The 19,876-nt window shown below is 41.5% G+C and overlaps 1 protein-coding gene across 4 annotated transcripts in view; it reads right to left on the bottom strand.

The window, feature by feature from the left end:
• Positions 1-5,578: 5,578 nt before the first annotated feature.
• The window catches only part of osbp2b (oxysterol binding protein 2b), a 40,302-nt gene continuing 26,004 nt past the window's right edge, over positions 5,579-19,876 (bottom strand). For 2 of the 4 annotated variants that reach the window (XM_084025780.1, XM_084025783.1), the window contains 12 exons: positions 16,854-17,052; positions 15,553-15,676; positions 14,978-15,044; positions 14,329-14,481; positions 13,999-14,244; positions 13,787-13,907; positions 12,995-13,098; positions 11,699-11,794; positions 11,150-11,328; positions 10,797-11,017; positions 10,404-10,421; positions 5,579-9,638 (listed from right to left, as the gene is read on the bottom strand). In XM_084025780.1, coding sequence (XP_083881906.1) covers positions 9,496-9,638; positions 10,404-10,421; positions 10,797-11,017; positions 11,150-11,328; positions 11,699-11,794; positions 12,995-13,098; positions 13,787-13,907; positions 13,999-14,244; positions 14,329-14,481; positions 14,978-15,044; positions 15,553-15,676; positions 16,854-17,052 — 1,671 coding nt within the window. In that variant the 3' untranslated portion in view covers positions 5,579-9,495. The remainder of the gene's footprint in view (positions 9,639-10,403; positions 10,422-10,796; positions 11,018-11,149; positions 11,329-11,698; positions 11,795-12,994; positions 13,099-13,786; positions 13,908-13,998; positions 14,245-14,328; positions 14,482-14,977; positions 15,045-15,552; positions 15,677-16,853; positions 17,053-19,876) is intronic. The other 2 variants (XM_084025781.1, XM_084025782.1) reach the window with 1 other exon arrangement.

Genomic DNA, 19,876 nt, shown 5'->3' with positions numbered 1-19,876 from the left:
TGCTATATTATGACTTCTATTTGACAATTATAACATGACCTTTTTCCGTCATGCTATAATACACCTTTTTTGTGATAAGTTTCGACATACTATGCCATGACTTTTTCATTACTTTTTAATATTATTCAACATGCTATACTATAAACTTTATACTACTTTTTTGACATGCTATACTATAACCCTTTTAATATATTTACATACTTTATTGTGACTTCTTAATTCCAGGTGCTACATCTTTTTTTTTTATGGACTAATCACACCTTTTGCTATTAAAATACTAATATTGAAATATTACCTGATGTTTGGTACGTTGTCGGAGTGTGTATCAAATCAAGACAAGACATGGGAGTGTCATTTGTTTGAGTTGTACTCCCAAACCCCGTGTCTTTGCTCAGAGATTGACTCCACCTGAGAGGAGCTAGAAAATCAATGTAAAACACAGATTATTACCAGAAAAAAAAAAAATCTAAATTTGGTATAAAGTGTGTTTATCACATAAATTACCTGCATAATTGCAATCATAGGACATTTTCTGATCTTTCTTGGGCTGGATCTGGATACATTAATTACACTTAGTACTTAAAACATTTATTCCAGATGAAGCATACAGACAAGAACACTGACAGAATGAAAGCCACAGACCTGCAGCTGGCCAAGCTGAGCATCAATAGCATCTAGGAGAAGTTCACAGGGGTCTAGTTTGAGAGGAGAGTCCAGTCCAGACACACTGCTGTTGTCGTTGAGATCTGTGAGAACAGACGAGGTGGTCAACAGAAGTGTTTTTTCATCCCCAAAATGGAGAGATGTAAATATAATAAAGATATAATGCTGATTAAACCTGTGTAAAGAAGCTCATCTGTGTCTTCTGTGTCTCTCTCTGCTCCACCATGTCCTCTGTCAGCCATGTCCTATTACTGAAGACAAATATGCAGGCACTCAACAGTACTATACAAACACAACATCCCCAGGAGGGGTGGGAATCTTTGGGTTTCTCGCGATTCAATTTGATTTCTATTCCTGGGGGGTCATATATCAAGTTTTAAATTATTACATGCTTCAGGATCTACTCCAGTCCTCAGTAAGTAAGTAAAGGTTGTGTGGCAAATAATGGAATGAGAGCATAAAATTATATAAGTTTCATTTTTTGATAAAGTCATCGACTATTGCAATACTTTAAATACACAAAGCAATTTTAACTTGCACAAACCTTTAGTATATATCAATTCTCACTCAGTCAGTGGTTTTGAGAATAAGCACAAATAAAAAGGTAGTATATGTTTTCAGAATAAAATGTTGCACACCCAGGCTCATATACAGGATAAATATGGAAATAAGATTAATTGCACAATATTCACATAACTTTTAACTGTGGAATATCAGAATAAAATACCTTTGGATACTTTACAATAAATATTACATCAAGCTAAAAATAATTGAAATTAAACCATCTGTTTCCAATCACTAATTTCACTTAAGGTGCATTCTAGATGACCTCAAGTATCTTCTCACAAACTTACAGAACTTTTCACTGTGGAATATTTGAATAAAAAACCCTTGGATATTTCTTGTACACTAAAATATTACATCAAGTAAAAAATGTATTAAAATTAAACCATCTTTCCATGTTTCCAATGACTAATTTCACTTCAGGTGCATTCTAGATGACCTCAGGTATCGCCCGACAAAATTACAGAATTTTTCACTGTGGAATTTTTTAATAAAACGCTTTTGGATACTGTACAGTAAAATATTACATTTTCTTAAAGAATTAATTAAAATTAAATCGTCTCTTTCCAATGACTAATTTCACTTCAGGTGCATTCTAGACGACCTCAGGTATCTCTTTACAAACTTACAGAATTTTTCACCGTGGAATTTTTTAATAAAACACCTTTGGATATTTCCTGTACAGTAAAATATCACATTTCTTAAAAAAATTATTTAAATTAAACCGTCTGTTTCCAATTACTAATTTCACTTCAGGTGCATTCTAGATGACCTCAAGTATCTCCGTACAAACTTACAGAATTTTTCACTGTGGAATTTTTTAATAAAACGCCTTTGGATATTTCCTGTACAGTAAAATATTACATTTTCTTAAAAAAATAATTACATTTAAACCATCTGCTTCCAATCACTAATTTCACTTCAGGTGCATTCTAGATGACCTCAGGTATCTCCTTACAAACTTACAGAACTTTTCATTGTGGAATATTTGAATAAAAAACCCTTGGATATTTCTTGTACAGTAAAATATTACATCAAGTCAAAAATTAATTAAAATTAAAACTGCGAGCAGTGATAACGGGCCCTCGCATGGCACGTAACTCGGTTAGTGCTACGACCGCCTGACGTGTCGGACCGCCTGGCCTGGCCTGGCCACCGCCACGGGGCGGGTCGTCCCCGGCCACCACCACGCCGTGGGTCGTCACCGGCCACCGCCACGGCTGGCGCCTGTCCAGTGGCGGCGCCAGAGTATTTTTTCTGGTTCAACTACGGTGGGGCTAACTCATAGCCTACGACGGTGGGGCTCAAATCAATGTCAGAATTTCAATGTGAATATATAACAACACCCAGTGGCGCTGCCAGCCGGAATCCAGTACGCACTGGGAGGACTTTTTTTGAAGGTGGAAAAAAAAATTGATGCTGCTGAACCGGGCCGGATGCAGCCGCATTTGAGAGGACGATCGCGCGTGTGTGCGCAATTACGCATAGCGTGTGTTGGCCCCTCTCCACTACACAATACAGCTCGGCTCTAGTCTCGTCACCTCTCTGCTGCTGAGCACTGCGGGCCGAGCCGATGCATGTCTCTCTCCCCGGGCCGGCAGAGTTATCATACCGTACTGTGCGTGCGTGTCCAAGCGTGTGTGTGCGTGCGTGGAGTGCTCACAAGCGTGCGCTTGTGTTTAGGTCGGGGATGGAGGGCACAAAAAACTATTTGCACCGGGGCCTATCACCATGATATACACTACTGATTTCACTGATACTGTAAACATTAGATTTTGTCTTAAAAAAAAGTATTTTTCCATTTGTTGTTGTATTTGCCGTTTCTGTGCGTACATTGAAATTGAATCCTGGCGGCGGCGCTGACAACACCCTCCCACAGCTATAAACACGCACACAGTGAGAGAGAGAGACAGAGACAGCGAAACGTGAATAGTTACGTTAACAGCCGGGACCCGAGTGGTCATCTTCCCCTGCAGGTGTCAACGGTGCGTCCGTAGTTTTATCCAACACGCCCGCCACCGCCATCTGTTGTTCCGTCCGACGACGTTTAAAAACAAATGTATCCATGATCAATTTTGACCAGCTTACTAACGTTAACTTAACGTGAGTGACTATAAGCCGCTACCGCGAACTGCTAGAGCCAGGTAGCTTACAAACTAGTAGCCTGCTGTCTCTGTGTCGAGCATACACTAAAAGCGGGCTCACATGAGTGACGTTTACGTACGGACAGTACAGTCTGTTAATGAACCCAGATCAGTGACAGTTGTCATCGCAGCTGCCTGAATGCCGTTACGACGTGACGTGGTGCTGCTGTTGAACTCCGCACTTTTCTTGGTTATTTTGTTGTTTTTTTCTTGGTGGTTTTATGGTAGGGCTAACGGTAGGGCTGACACAATTCTTGATGGGGCTATAGCCCAACCAAGTCCCTCCCTGGCGCCGCCACTGCGCCTGTTGTCCCCGGCCACCGCCACGGCGCGGGTCGTCCCTGGCCACCTCCACGGCGTGGGTCTAAAATGGCTGATTAACTGTAGCGCCCCCGAGTGGTCAATTTTGATAAAACTTTCAGGATATGTTCCAGGGAGAGATGTCAACACATCCTGCAAGTGTTGAGCAGATTGGACATTGTCTGCTGAAGTTACAATGACTTCCTGTACACTGGCAAAAACGTCACGCACTGGCCACGCCCTTTGACTTATGCAAGACCTTTTGATGACTCTTCATCATTGAAGACTTGAGTACATGATGACCACGTTTGAGGTGAATCTGATAAAGCTGCTAGGAAGAGCCCGCTGAAGTATAAGACTTAACGTTTTCTATAGCCACTAGGTGGCGCTCTGAATATGAGTCAATATTGCAGTGCTGATGTGTTCAGGGTTGGACTCTTGACAAACATGTGAAGTTTTGATCATATCAGACAATGTACATTGAAGTTATAACAGTTTAGATTTTTGTGGTTGAAGCATGGATTTCGTCCATGTTCAGGACGCCGTCCTGGCCACGCCCTTAGACTTATGTAAGACCTTTCGATGATTTTGCATCATTGAGGCCTCTAGAACAGTCTCAGCGAGTTTGGCATGAATCGGATCAACGGTGTAGGAGGAGTTTGTTAAAATATAAAGCCTACAATTAGTTAAAATGGCCTAAAATGGCCCAAAATGGCTGATTTACTGTAGCGCCCCCGAGTGGTCAATTTTAATAAAACTTTCAGGATATGTCCCAGGGACATATCTCAACATACCCTGCAAGTTTTGTGATGATTGGGTTAAATATTGTGGAGTTATGTGTATTGAATTCTAGAGCCCCGCCCCTCTAATGTTCATTGGCTTATAACTTCTGAACGCAACAATATTTGTTGTGATGACACACAGCAATTTTGGTGAGAATCGGATCTACGTTTTAGGAGAAATTAGCAAAAACGGGTTTTTCACAAAATTCAAAATGGCGGAAAATTTCGGTAGGCGGACCCTAATTAAACCGTCTGTTTCCAATGACTAATTTCACTTCAGGTGCATTCTAGATGACCTCAGGTATCTTCTCAGAAACTTACAGAATTGTTCACTGTGGTTTAGGCTGACTGGGTGTAGTGGAGTGGGGGGGGGGGGGGGGTTGCCTGGTTGCCTAGGAAACCAAGACAAGCTTGTTAGCCAAACTGACTTCTTTTCAGTAGAAGACTATAAATTCCTGTGCCTTTCTCTTCTACACCCCAACATAGAGGAGCTGTACAAGTGAGCGCACTTTAACACCGTTATGCAGGATTTGTTCCTTTAACATGTTTAACATGCCATGACTGAAAAAGTTAATATTAGATTTTTCAGCTCACACCGTTAACCCGACTCAAAGAAAGCTAGTTTGTCTGAAACCCACTTATTTTATATTTACATGTAACTTGGTTACAACTTACTTACCTTCAGTGGACAACCGCAGAGATGATGCTGAACTGGACTATTCCGTGCTGAGACTCCAGTGAAGCTCACAGTTGAACCACTTACAGCAGCTTCAGCATGTTGCCTTGGAAACGGCCCAACAGCCCCACACCCGACAGTGGTTAATCTTAGCGCCAAAGTGATCCCAGTAGAGATACTTTAAATTGTCAGAACTATTTCTGCAGCAGTAAGGTCCAAAACAATGTATAGCCATAGCAAATATGGTGTTCACCCCATAAAAATATCTTGTTTACACTACAGCATTATGACAGTAAATTATTTTTAATTAGCTGCTCCTTTCAGTTTTTTCATGCATTAATTTACACATTTTTATACTAAAAGTGGCAAACAATCCCAAATATAATTTAAAACCATCCCACTTTCTGCTGTTCAGAAGAGAGATAATAAAACAGACCGATAACCCAGTGTCAACAATAACAACTTTATTATTTTCTTCTTTCATCATTATGTCTTTCTCATTAAAAGACAATGTTATACAAGTATAAATTAAGGGCGAAAATTCACAATTTAAAAAAAAGAAAGAAGCAAAACTTCAGTTGAATCCGCAGTTACACCTGAATACGCCTATACGTGTATTTGGGGAGTAAGAGTAGTAGTCAAGGCAGATCAATCACCTTTGACCTCCTGTGCCAGGCCGCTGTTGTTATGTATAATAACTTTCATCATCCTACAGATTATCAACGTCACTGTCTCACAATTCAATTATGAGTCACAGTCCGAGGAGAGTTCAGTTCAGTTTAGACAAGGCAAGAAAAATCTCCCCATCTTCATTCGTTTTATTTCTGATTCAAAACTGAGAAGCAATGAGAAGAAAATGTCTACCTCACATGCACACACATCAAGCTCATTGTGCATACAAACAGTATTTAAAAAAAAAAACAAGACATAAGAATAATGGCACTCATGAGAAGGTAGAAATCAGAAAATGATTTAAATAAAAAATTAGATGTAAAAGAATCACATTGTGAATTCAGTGAGATGAAATGAGACAACAATGAGGGTTTACATTAGAACCCTGTGAGATAAGGAAGGCAGATGAAGAGGTTTCTTTGACTCTACAGTAAACTCTCAACATACACTTTGGTTGTTTCTTTCCTCTTGTTTTAGCAACAACAGCCATGAGCTAACACATGTACCCCTCACTGTGTTAATGCTACATCTGTCCGTTGCTGTCCAGGCCCTGCTAGGCCCCCTTCAGTAGGCAAGTCACCATCAAGTACTGAGGTCACGTTATTTGGAAATGCACCATGTTATGATGAGTTCTCCGTTATCATTCAAAATAGAATTCAAATTCATCTCTGAGAAAGGAAAAATCACAGACCGACTTTCCATTTGTTCAATTTCCTCACTGTTTTTCAGTTTTTCAATAAAGCAAAAATCTTGAAGCAACAGTTTCCATCCTTATATGCGACACCTGTGAACTGTGAACTGTGAAGTGGAGCAATAAGAGAACAACCAAAGCAGTAAAGGGATAGTTACACATTTTTTGGGAAATGCACTTTTTCTTTGCCAAATACAAGCTGGTATCAATCCTGTCATATTTGACCCAAAAATAGTGAATAAGTGTATTTCCAAAAATGAATGAATCATTCCTTAAGTATGTCATTCTGGACATGAGATTTAGTGAGTGACAAAAACTGAGTTCATGACAACAACAAATCATAAATGCGCTAAATCATTTCACATAAATGGATAGAAGAAGCATCTTTTGTGCAAACAAAAAGCATCAATCATTAATTCATGGATAAATAGGCTAACATTTTGACCAAAATCAATAATCATACTGAACATCTCCTTTACTCTATGTTAATATTCTATCCGAATGTATTTCTTTTCCAGTGCATTGTATACGTCTTTAGGGCCTGCACATCAGAGGAACTGTCACATTTGTTGATCTATGAAAGCATCACTGAACCATAGTTACTAATGTGCTCGTATCAAGGACTCTATAAAAAATATTTTCAGTGTTAAGACAGTTTTGGAAATATAAAACAATAAATCTGCAGCCAGATTGATGCCCCAGAGGTAATATCCATCTTCTCAGAATCAATCTGGATTAAAAATTAAAATAACAGCAAATCCTTCAGGCTCGTTCAGTCAATTTGCATTCAAATTTGGACTGTACTGTATAGATACCTTAATACTCACATTAGTATAATTATTCTTCATCTTACAATATCATTCATTTATCACAAAATATTCACACAATTAGACTAGACAGGTAGATACAATACCTCCAGCCTCGAAATCTACATTCCTAACAATAATTACAAAAAAACGCTAACTGTTTTTCAAAACACCTGTCTCTGTAGACATGTAGTGCACAGGTCAGGGGACTATTTCCCTTGTTTAGTCAATTAAAGGCAAAATACTGAGGGATTCTTTTGTGAGCTGATCCCAGATCAGCATGTCCACACACACTGAATGAAAGGACTACGCTGCGTTGAACCTGGAGCAGCAGCTGTGGGGAGTCGTCTGTGGCTGGAGCTAATTACACAAAAGGTGTGCCACAGGAACCAGCCCCGTCTGCTTCTATAACCTTTGACCTCCTGTCAGCTGAAGCCACTCTGGACTCCACAGAGAAACGGCTCCAGTCTCGTGTTCTATAGTCCTCCTGGAAACGTCTGAGCTACAAACTACCGACCGACGGAGGCTGTGGAGCTAGTGCAAAGCACACTATAGAAACCCACGTGTTCCTGTATGTACTGGGTGGCCATTGTCTTTGGTGCGGACCTTATACTTCATCAGTGACAATGATGTCACTGAAAATGGTCACCAAGGATACCGTATGTGTTGCTATGGGAGAGCACCAGAGGACAAGGTAAAGTACATGAAACAGAGAGAAAGAGAGAGCGATGCGTTACAACTAAAGGACTCACTAATGCAGAATTTCACCAATCAGAATCACAAATGGAAGATCTGTGAGGCATATTAAGATGACTAAAATGCATTGAAGCATAGAGGCAACATAATGAATAAGCAGCCGTATTATCTCTACGTGGTCTCTAGTCTAATTGACTACTACACAGATTCTAATTTCTGGAGGGAAACTCCGACATTCACACCAAATTAACCTGCTGCGGTAACAATCTTATTAATAAATACAGATAAAATATAACCATTGTCCATTAAGTGATCCAATTAAATTAACAAACAGCTCGCAAATATAAAATGTTATTTCATCCCGCTTATTTTCATGTCATAGATTTTTTGCAGGCCAGTTTTATTTATTTATTTATTTTCAAAAAGATAATTTTATTTAAAAAAAATCCTTTTTCCAAAATGTGTTTATACTATATTTATTTTTTTAAGTATATTTGTGTAATTTTTCTCGATGGCAATTTTACCACCACTTTTCTTGCTTATTCAGAATCCAGTCACATACTATACCATGTTTGTCTAGTCTTTTTGATTTAAAAAATTAATTATAAAACAGGATAAAAATGAATAACTAAAAGTAAAAGTAAAAATGACTTGCAACAGACGACTGTGAAAATAGGCAGCATGAAATAACAATATAGGGGGCGGAGTAAAAAAAATGTTTTGTATTGAGGTCATGGTTATGTTACCTATTTTGTCTGTAGTTATTTATATCATTTTCCAGAATGTCTTATTTAATTAATCTTACACTCTTTGTGTCTGCATAACAACGTCTAACACCATTTTCAGGCCTGAGCCTCTTTCTTAAGCAACTACATTTGGGAAATAATGAGCATGTGAAATCATTCCTATAAAGAAAAAGCAGGAACTAATTTAAAATGTATAAAGTGGGTCTGAAGTAATCTCAGTTGTGCTGAGTAAAACTGAGGATGAGGACACTTTTCTTGCAACTCCTGATATACTGTGTATTCAACAGTTGTCTATGTGCCTGTATCTGATTTTGTCCCTGTTAGTTGTCAGCGTAAAATCAAGAGGTGTTTGATGTGGGTTTCTGTCCAAATTGGTAAAAACTCTTTAATTGGGTGAACACAGAAAAGTGCTTTTTGAGTAAGATCTGTGGATCAGCTGATTTCAGAAGTGTGCAGGTACCTTAAATGTGTGGTGTTACAACTCCAACACCACCTCACATCCACACATTATCTCACAGCTGTTTCAGTATAGTGTCAAAGTGTCAGGGGGTGCCCCTTCTTTTTCCCCGTAGTAAAAACAGACTGACAGCATACATTTGGAGGTAATCTGAGAGTGTGTGAAACAAACACATTCTCACGCTCACTAAAGGTCCACATGGTGCTCATAAGCCAGCTACGCCCCATTGCTGAAGGACCAGAGGCAGAGAGGTTCCCTGTCCGATGAGGTGATGTGTGATCCGGGGTGAGTTCCCGGGTTAGAAGATGTTAGGACACATGCTCCAGTCCTGTTTCTCCTTCGCCTCCCAGTAACCTCCCTTGTACACAAAGTTTGTTTCTCCAGTGACTGAGTTCCTCCTCTGGTAAAACCACAACGGCTGGTAGCCTTCGTACTCTTTCCCTGCAGGAAGAAGCACAGGAGTTACTCAATCGGCGTCATTTGAATCGCATTTTTAGTGGAGAAGCCACACTTGCAGGCAATTCGCTGAGCGATCGATTCAACTTCATACATATGCATATACAGGGGAAGCAAGCAATCACTGTGCACTGCATTTGGGATAGCTCCAAATGTGAACCAAGCTCATTTAACGGTGAATTCAAAGGTGTCAATAAAAAAACATGATGTGTGTGATGCAAAAACGTGGATTAATCATTGCGAAGGGAAAGTTCTAATCACAGTTTTGGATCCGCCGAAACTGAATAATCGATCTGTTTCAGAAACCAAGTCAAAAGAGGGGGAAAGTTGTTCCCTTTATAGAAACATTATGTAGATTTAACTCAGAGGAACAAAGTATAAAGTTACATGTTTACTGTTGGTCAGTGCAGAAAAGTGCTTACAAGTATTCAACTAGACAGGATGGCGATGCAGTGCAAATTAATCACTGGCTAACGTGGCCACACCAGAGTACATTAGGAATACTTGTAGGTTGTAGATTTGAGTTGTATCTGCTATGTCACATGTATGCAGGAAAAAAGTCTTTTTTTTTCCTGAGTCATTAATCTGAAGAAGTTGACATGAAAGGGGTATCATGCAGTTCCCACACAGAGGCAGACTACACAGAGGACACACAAAGGATGGTGTGTGTGTGTGTGTGTGTGTGTGTGTGTGTGTGTGTGTGTGTGTGTGAGATGCACAACAGAGGGGCGCGGGGCAACCCTCACTCACCAGAGTCATAATCACACTCTGACCACCAATAGAGGGAGGAAAAGAAAGACAAGTCATGGGTACATCAAATACAATCAAGCCTTCGCACCACACACACACACACACACACACACACACACACACACACACACACACACACACACACACACACACACACACACACACACACACACACACACACACACACACACACACACACACACACACACACACACACACAGCTTTGGTCTGAGGCCTGGGGTTGTTTACTTCTCAGTTTACGATGCTTTTATCTTTAAAACAAAAAAAATCGAATTCAGTTGCTTATCTTTTGTACTGAAAATCTAACTGGGAGAATGACACGCTCTTCATCTCCGTCATCATCATCATCACACACCGCTCTGCTTTTCATACCTTCATCCAGAGCATCTGAGGCCTCCGCTTCCCTCCTCCTCCTCACAGCCCTTTGTTTCTCCTCTAGCCTCTGTTTTTCTGAGTTTGCCTCATCCCATCGCCCTTCCTCCATCAGCTTCTGGTCGGGTCTCAGACGGCTGTCGGTCACTCCCACTCCGTCCTCCTGCTCGTTCAGGGTCAGTGCCAGTGCTGAGAAGTAGTACATGTTCTCAGCATTCTCCCTGAGAGAGCAAGAGGGAATTTACAGGAGTTATAAGGTGTGATGCTGTACAATCAATGATATTGACTGAAAACTGTTATGCAAACTACTTATTAATCGCAACGCTCTGCCTTATGAGGCAAACGAGTCTTACGGAAGAGGGTATTTCTTCCACAGCAGTTTGGGAGACAACGTCTGATAGACCGTCTTCTGCTTGCCCTCTGATCCCCCTCGGCTGCTCTGAATGATCTTGGCGCTCTCAATTTTATCATCCCATGTACCGGAGAGGATGTAATGAGCCTGGCCACCACTGTCTGCCACCACTCCCGTCACCTGAAAGAGCAAAAGGAAGTAAGAAAACAGACTGTAGGGAATGAAAAAAACAAAAGCAAGCTATCTTTCAGCAAGTCCAAATGTATCACCATGACCTTTGCTCCTAACCTTTAACACATAAATGCACAGTCTCTGAGGAAGGACACCAGTGAAGCAGAAGAGCCCCATTTTTAGATAATTAATACGACTCCAAAGGAGGTTACCTCACTGCAATGTGACCTCATACCTTAAGCTTCTTCCATACTGCACTACTGTAGATATTAATTTATTTGTTGGTACTGTCCAGCAGGAGGCAGCATCAGACAAATTAACTGCATCATATGACGTCATGCCGAGGTCTGGTTGACAAGTGTTGAAAGGAAGCACTTACCTTCCGTGGAACGTCCCTGGAGAAATAACTGTAGGGAGAGAACTTGAGTTGACAGGTTTCTTTGGTCCTGTGATTCACAATCTCAATGTCCCCCGACTGTACAAAACACAGAAACATACAGACACAGTGTGAGACAGATAAACACACAGAGAATGATAGCACCTCAATGCTATGAAAGGTGTGTTTACAGCAGAGACAGACATGTGTCAAAACTGATCCTAATCCTATTTTGTTTGTTTTTTTAACCATGTTTTTGGATGCTTTGAAGGTACCAGGTGGTGCTGTAAGGCAAGGCGAGTTTCTTTATATAGCACATTTCAGCAACGAGCCAATTAAAAATGTTTTACATGAAACACCAAACGACAAAGTGAAAAATAAACACATTTAAAAAGGACATTTAAATTGAAAAAGCAGTTGGAGAATGGAAAATAAAAAACCTAAAATATAACAAGACAGGTACAAAATACAAGAATAAAAGTTACTGGTTAAAAGTTCATTATTTGATTTAACTGTAACGGTAGCTGAATAGTTTCCATAGTTTGACATGCAGGTCTTTGGCTGACCCTGTTCTGCACCAGAGGGCAGCAGAGTGATGTTTGGAGGCGGTGGCAGAAGGTGGAAGTATTTAATACAGAAGGCAAAACTATACAGCCGTTGCAATTATTGTATGAGGTCAGAAAAACACTATTTGTTAGTGTTTTGGTGTGAAATGTTGAAGTTACACAAAACTCCACATCTTTACAGTAATTACATACATCAGCATGAACACTGCTGCTGATATTCCTTGTAGTCAGTATCCAAGGTATATCCTTACTGCACACTAATAATAATAATAATGCAGAGATGATGAATCGGTTACACGTGAAAATAAGCGCACACACACACACACACACACACACACACACACACACACACACACACACACACACACAGGAATGGTAATATAAAGAAAAGAAAGGCAGGGGGAAAAACTAAAAATATACTTCCAAACAAGCTGACACATTTCTGCACAGACAGACATGCAGATGTGACGCCTGCCCCTCCCCCCCCCCTATGTAACTGGGCCACCTCACAGAAGGAAGAGGCTGTTATTTTAGGGTGCTATTAGAGATCAAAGCTCTAATAACAGAAGAAGCCGAAGATAAATCCCTAGAGATGTGAATTCCTGATTGCTGTAAGGCTTTGATTCTTCACAGCACTCGGTCTACTGGTTTGTACCACACTGCAACACGGGAGGAAAAAAACATCTATGGGTTTGCAACAGTGGATGAATGGTTACCAACAAGGCAAACTGACCTGGTCAATCCACAGCTTGCCCACAATGATGTTGTGCACTGTGGAGGTGACCTTTCTCCACACGTAGTGGTTCCCGCTGGAGTGGAAATGCAGGTGGATGGCACCTGGGGAGAGGGACGGGGATGAAAGGAGATATCATTGCTGCTTTGTTACCAATCTGGAAACCTGCGCGTGTGATGGGTTGGATTGTGCGGTGTTAGTGTCTCATTGTAGGTTTGATTTGGGGATTCTAAATCAGTTTGTGAACATGTTCAATTCCATCCACGGCAGCTGAAAAAACATGTCATATAACACATTTATGTCCCTGTGCACAGGCAATACATTTCCACCCATTTCCAGTGTGACCAAGATTGATAACAATAATTTGAACATAAACGCTTTCCACTTAAGAGTTTTTTTTCTCTTACATGGCAGCTCACAGCAGGCATATAATGGGAAGCGAGGAAAGCCAGATAAATACCACTGCATCCCTTGGCTGGACCTCAATTTATCAAATCTCCCATTTATCTGAGCCACCAGACCCCTGCTCTCTGTCAGCCCAGTGCAATAGAGAGCTCCCTTTATATCCATACTTTATGTATGTGTCAAAAGGGTCATAAAACCCACCTGATTCATTCTCTCACCATTCCCTCTGGCTTAAGATCGTGTGGGAGGCGGCATAGTCGTCTATGACTCGGTGGGATGTGGAGTCCTGCTTAAGTAAACTCTGCCTGGTGTGTTTCATTTGCATGATGGAACTGTTATGGACACATATAGTTTGTTTGCTTCCCCGCTGAAAATGAAATGTCTTACCCAGAGGCATTATGGAGAGGTATTTGCCACGGAACTTGCTGGCGATAGTGATTTCCTGCCACAGGGTCCAGCCTCGCTGGGAAATCACATGATGTGCAGCTGCAGGAGGGTGATGGCTCACCTTAGAAGAAAGATATACATAAAGGTAAAGTTATACTTATAAAGTATATTCCAAGCCGACCCTGTGCACAAAACTCCCTCTAGTCTGTTACCTGCTCACACAGCGAGCGGTAGCCGAACTCCTCCTGTCGATCCAGTTCGTAGGTCTCGCCCAGGAGTGGATTGAAGGGCTTGGCTGTCCGGTGGACCGTGGTGGAGTAGGACGACACGGAGAAGGCGGCGACCAGGCACATCTGCTCCAAGGACGAGCCACAGCGCGCCGCCTTGTCCAGAAGCTCATGGTACTCCAGGTCCTCCGTGAGGCGCTGCAGCATCGACAGAGGCTCGTTGAAGTTTACCTGAACGGGCGGATCAAGAAGACAATGAGACACGCACAGATTTAACCAGGCAGCAAGAAGGAGGGCCCTGCCCGTTGCACTTACAGGCATTGGAATTTTGGAGAGCTCCTTGCCGATGCAGTTCTTCATGATGCTCCACAAGTTGAGGGAGTAGTTGGGCTTGTCTGGGACATGAGTACGCCTCTGTCTGCGGGGCTGCACTTCCTTCCCCGACACATCATTACAGGCTGGAGACATCTGGGAGTAGGTGGAAGGGAAGGGGTGAAGGGTGAAAAGGTGGTCTTTTAAACTTTGTGTGAAAAACATATTCGATATATACAATTTTTGAGAAATACTTTCATCTTTACGGACAGCTTGGCAGCACATCACCAAGGGGAGGAGGCAGAATGGCAGAGCGAGTGAGAGACAGGCGTGAGGGAACAGAGGACGCAGATGTGAGTTAGGGAGTGAAGAAGTGAGGGAGAGTTGAGGGGAGAGAAGTGCAGATGTTTGACTGGTAATTAACATTTAGTGGAACGAAGCAGCTGTGTATCTTTGGCATCACAGGGGTGGCAACGACACCGAGGGACACAAACAGATCAAATCTGTGCGTGTGTGTGCGTGGGATGACAAGGGAGGGAGGCAGTGAGAAAGGGAAGTGAAGATAGTTCTATGAATCAATGAGCTGTGAGCTTTCCAAAATACAAAAGTTTGCAGTGTCCTATTAGTCAGAGTAAGAAGGACAGCCACTTACTTGGTCGTCCTGGTTCCAGTCACTGGGCTGACCTCCGCTCGCTCCGCTCAAATTACTCTGAGATCGCCTGGAAAGAGAATGAAAATATATTACACAATAAACGCATACACTAATTAAACACAAGTCACACAAGAGATTGCTGGGTATTGTAGATTAATGCTGTGTTACTCTCTACTGGAGGACATGTTGCAATAATGAGGAAACACTGGTGAAGGTACTCGAGATGCTTTTAAAAAAAAGTCAAGAAAGAAAGCACAAGCTCAGCAAGAACAGGTGGAGTTGCCTGCCAGATACCACTCCAATGCAGCAAACAAATGGAAAAAAAAAATGAAAAAGCAAAAACAAAAATCCGTTTATTTTGCTGCAGGGAAGTGGGTCAGGGGTAGAGTTATATTTTTCTGTATAACTCTATACCTCACAACACCAGAGACAAACTCACTATTATGACAAATTAGAGCATCCACAGAAGTCTTTATTAGTAAATATGAACACTCAAGTAAACCTTCATTCCTGTATCCGTCTTTCAGTTGTCCTGCTAGCTAAACACATACTATGGCTCCCTCTGTGTGACTGACCTGTGCTGTGTGTTCTCAGTGGCAGTCACTGTGATAAATGCAGGGGAATCCTCCATGGCATCAAAGTACTCAGTATCCTCATCTTCATCACTCGCCTCTTCTTTGCGTAGCCTTTCACTCCCCCCTGTCAGGACGTATACAGTAAATGCCAACAGCAGCCAACACTAGCAGAGACATCACATGGTGGTGAGTTTGTATTCTACAGAGTTCAGGAGAGGGCCCTGTGTAATCACATACCCATGGCGATTAATCAAGGAATAATCAGCTTAGCAAAATTGGCAATGTTCCCGCTGGTTAACTAGCCTGAATGATGCAAGCTCCTCGGGGTGTGCTTCTAATATTCAGTATCCAACATTCAGTTCAGTACTTTCTAAAAGGGAATCTATTAAAAATTAGGGTAATAGATGACCTTCACTCATTAAACAACAATCGTATGAACTGTAATGTGTTTTCAGAAAATAGCTGGCACTCTCAGGGTGCTCGGAGGGGGCTCCGGTCGTGTCAGCTTTACAGCCTCTCACCCAGACTTCCTATAGCCCTGATCTTAGTGTTCCCCGCACCCTCTCTCCCTGGGAGGGGTGACCACAATGCTAGATCTGTGGCAATGTCGGCAACCCACCTATCTTTAAACACGGCCCCCTCGTTTACCAATGCTTTGTGAGCATGACTTTTTTCCCCATTCGTACATGTGATATGTAGTATATGTAGTGAAGATAAAAGTTTCCCTCTGAGATGTAGTGGACAAGAAGCACGCAGTTACATAAAATGGATATACTCAAGTAAAGCAAAAGTACCTCAAACTTGTACCTAAGTAGGCCTACAGAACTTGAGCAGCCTAAATGTACTTAATCACATTCCACCTCCGTTAGAACAAGAGCGCAAAGTTCTAGTTCATGGATCTAGCCTCTTAATCTTTACCTCAAATACACCAGACTGATGCATTTAAAAGGGAATGCATCAATCTGTGTGTTTTCTGGTTAATTTCTGTTCATATTGGTTGTGTAAAACCAACACATTTCCTGGATATATTAAGGTAGTACACTAAAGGTAAGGTCATGTGGTCAAAATCAATCAATTTGGTAAACTGGTAATAGGTAAACAAACATGAACAAATGGATGGACAGTTCTTGGTGACGTTATAACCATCTCTAAATTAGTAATAATACAAAAACTTCTGACACAACTTAGAAAATCTTTTCGCAGCGTTAAGACTGTCTGGAATATCGAGCCTGAGGTCACACTTGACTTTTAGCCAGTATAGCGAGGTCCACACTGAGGCCCACTCAGACAGCCAGTCTCACCCTTGTTGGCGGTAGGGGCGCTGGGTGTGGTAGAAGCAAGCGTGGGCGCTTCTCTCCACGCTCGCTCCAGGCTGTTATGCTGCTTGGCTAGCTGCTCAATGGTCTCCTCTAGGTGGGTACGCTGCTCTCGCTCATACTGCAGCGCCCGCTGCCATCTCCTGCTGTGGGTCTCTGCTAGGTCCAAGAAGTCTCGACACGCCTGGGAGAACACAAGTACATAAACACAAAGACAGCATCGAAAGTTTAATATCTATAATAAACAGAAAGAAATGATTTACATCTTGAAATAAAATTTGAGGTTCATAATTCTCAACAAGGTGCAAGTTACTTTCCCCTTGGGGACATTATTTAAAGTGTGTCTTCTTATGGTTCATTTTCAAGTCTGCCACTTCATAAAACTGTTAAAATCATAAAACCTACAGATAATACTATATTGAAGAAAAATAAATAGACATCCGTGCCTATCATAGTAATGAAAGTTCAAGTTAAATTGTGCCTGTCAGCACACTGAAAACAGAGCATACATTAGTGATGAGCTAGAGTTGAAACCTCTGACTGCATAGCAGACTACACTTGAGTCCAGAGGGGGCATCGCTGTTACTGCCTTGCTTTCCCTGCTGAGAGGTTACTTCAGATCAAACATATATTATGTCTCAGCGTTTGTCTGACAGCCTTGCCACATAGTGCACTCAAAAGGTCAATGAACGTAAATAACACCTGACAGAATTCCGTCACAGAGCAATCGCTTTCTAACCTCCGCCCTTTTGATTTGAACACGTTTTCCTTTATGTGAACCTATGACAGTGTGTTAGAATATGGTGTGATTAATGGCTAACCATTCAGGAAGCCCAAGCTGAACCACACTAGTAGATACTTCTTCACTTGCACATCAAAGTGGAGGTTCTGGGAGGCTTTGCAGCTTTTGTACTGCACTGCTGAGCAACCATCTGAGAAGTAGAACACCTTCCCTGGGACTTTTCCTAACTTTGTTTCAAGGAACCGTGCGACATGCCTTTGAGTGGTGAGATACAATGGTGCCTTCTGTCAGGCATTCTGAAATTGCATATGAAACAATTTGAGAGTTTCTCCTGCTGTCGCTCCAATATCAAAATTATGAGATGTCTTTTATTCTGGAAATCTGAAAATCTCCAGTCGCCGAGACTTAATTTTCTCGTAGGAGCCCATCATTATAATATTGACTTTGATGGGGAATCACAGGGGAACTAATTTGCAACTGCTCATTGCAAAGCACCCTGTATTGTGACACTAAAACAGCCATTTAAGGACTAAACACACTTCCACGCAAGAGTGTAACCAAACTCTACATCACACAGATTCAGAAGCATAAGGTGGGTGTTTTAAAATCTCTCCCTGTGGTGTAAATACATCTACTCATGGAGTGTAGTAAATGTCTCCTTGGTTCCAGAACCACAGAGGCGGTTGAGTTAGCTTGAATTAGTTAGATAAGTTGTGGCTGCAGGCAGCAAGCTGGAGGGACGAATGTGTCACTCAAATAATCTCTGTTGTCTGGCTGGTGACAGTAAAGTATCACTTTGAGGCAGCAGGAAGAGAAACAAGGATGCGGTGAGACCTGACTCCTTCCTTGATTTGTTTCCAGACAGCAGGATACCTATCAGCCCCCATCCAAAGTTAGATCATCACGCTCTCATTGTTATCTCAACATTAAGAGGTGCTATTTTAAGTGAATTTTAAAAGGTATTTTGATATGTATCTTTATCTAAATCTGAACCAGAGAAAGTGGTCATTTTGAAAAAGACATGCAGTCATGTAATTCGAAGAAACGTATTTAACAAACTAAAATGAAATATGTTTTTGAATAAAACTATTTCGCTCCAAACAAAGTATGGAAATCACAAAATATCTGATCGTTAAAAACACCCAGTGGAACTCTTACCTGCAGCAGTGTTTCATGAAGTGTCTAAGCATCGATGTCTGACCCTCAGTTTAAATGTTAGAAGTGCATGTGACAGACCATGATATGAAACTAAACGCCCACTTAAAAACTATGATAGTTCCACTTTTTTATGCTGAGTCTCCAGTACAAATGCAGACTGCATGTGACTTCCGTCGGGGGGGAAACGGGGTTGAAAATTGAATGGGGATACAGAAGGGGAAGTGGGGAAGAAAGAGGGGGAATGACCAGCTGACCGCTTCAAATTATAAAGGCCTGAATGAGTGATGTAGCAAAAGGACAACTTGATTAAAGTTCATACAAATGTGACATGTTACATCACCACTAAATTAACTAATGCAACCCTCTCTTCAGGCCGGGGTCAGGTCACAGAGAGCATGCGGTTGTGTCTTGCTGTTATGGCCTCTTTCCCTCAACCCCTCCTCCTTTGCTCCGTCCTACCATGTATACCCATATCCCGCTCTGCCTCTCAGTTTAAGAAGAGCCATTTACAAGCCCAAAAATCACTAAAGCAAGTTTGTGGCAGCACTCCTTTCTCACTAGAAGCGCATTCTTGGCAAACCTAATGACTTTTTAAAGAGTTAGGTAACCCAAGAGGCTCTGTTTCATTGCTCATCCAGTACTTTTCAAGTCCTCATACCAATTAATTAATAAAATGACAGAGAGAAACAAAGGGCTCATCATTTTTGAGCGATGACCCTTCACATAATTTAAACATGTAGTAGATGTTGTAGATGCTTTTTTTCCCTCTTAACAAGCTCTTAACAAGTTCTTAACAAGCGCATGCTTCAGCATATTAAGAGTAATACTTTCCTACTGCCTGATTTCAAAACTTATCTTAAAAACTTTTCTTAAAGCAAACAAACTTGAAGTTTAATCAGGACTGAATCAGACGGAATTATTTTACAGATAAAGTAATTTCAGAGAAAAATAATAAACAATGACAAAACAATGCTATCAACAAAGCCGTATCAAGAGAAGAAGAAAGAAAAGACAAACCTTGTGTGATTGTGTGGTTTAGTCAGGGCAGGTCGGTCTGTCTAACGGTAGTCCAGAAGGCTCTGGCATTCCTCACCGGGCAGGGAGGGTC

The sequence above is a fragment of the Eutrigla gurnardus genome, assembly GCF_963514095.1.
Source record: "Eutrigla gurnardus genome assembly, chromosome: 13".
Classification (NCBI taxonomy): domain Eukaryota; kingdom Metazoa; phylum Chordata; class Actinopteri; order Perciformes; family Triglidae; genus Eutrigla; species Eutrigla gurnardus.
The sequence above is the reverse complement of the archived record's forward strand: the minus strand, read 5'-3'. Positions and strand labels throughout refer to the sequence as shown.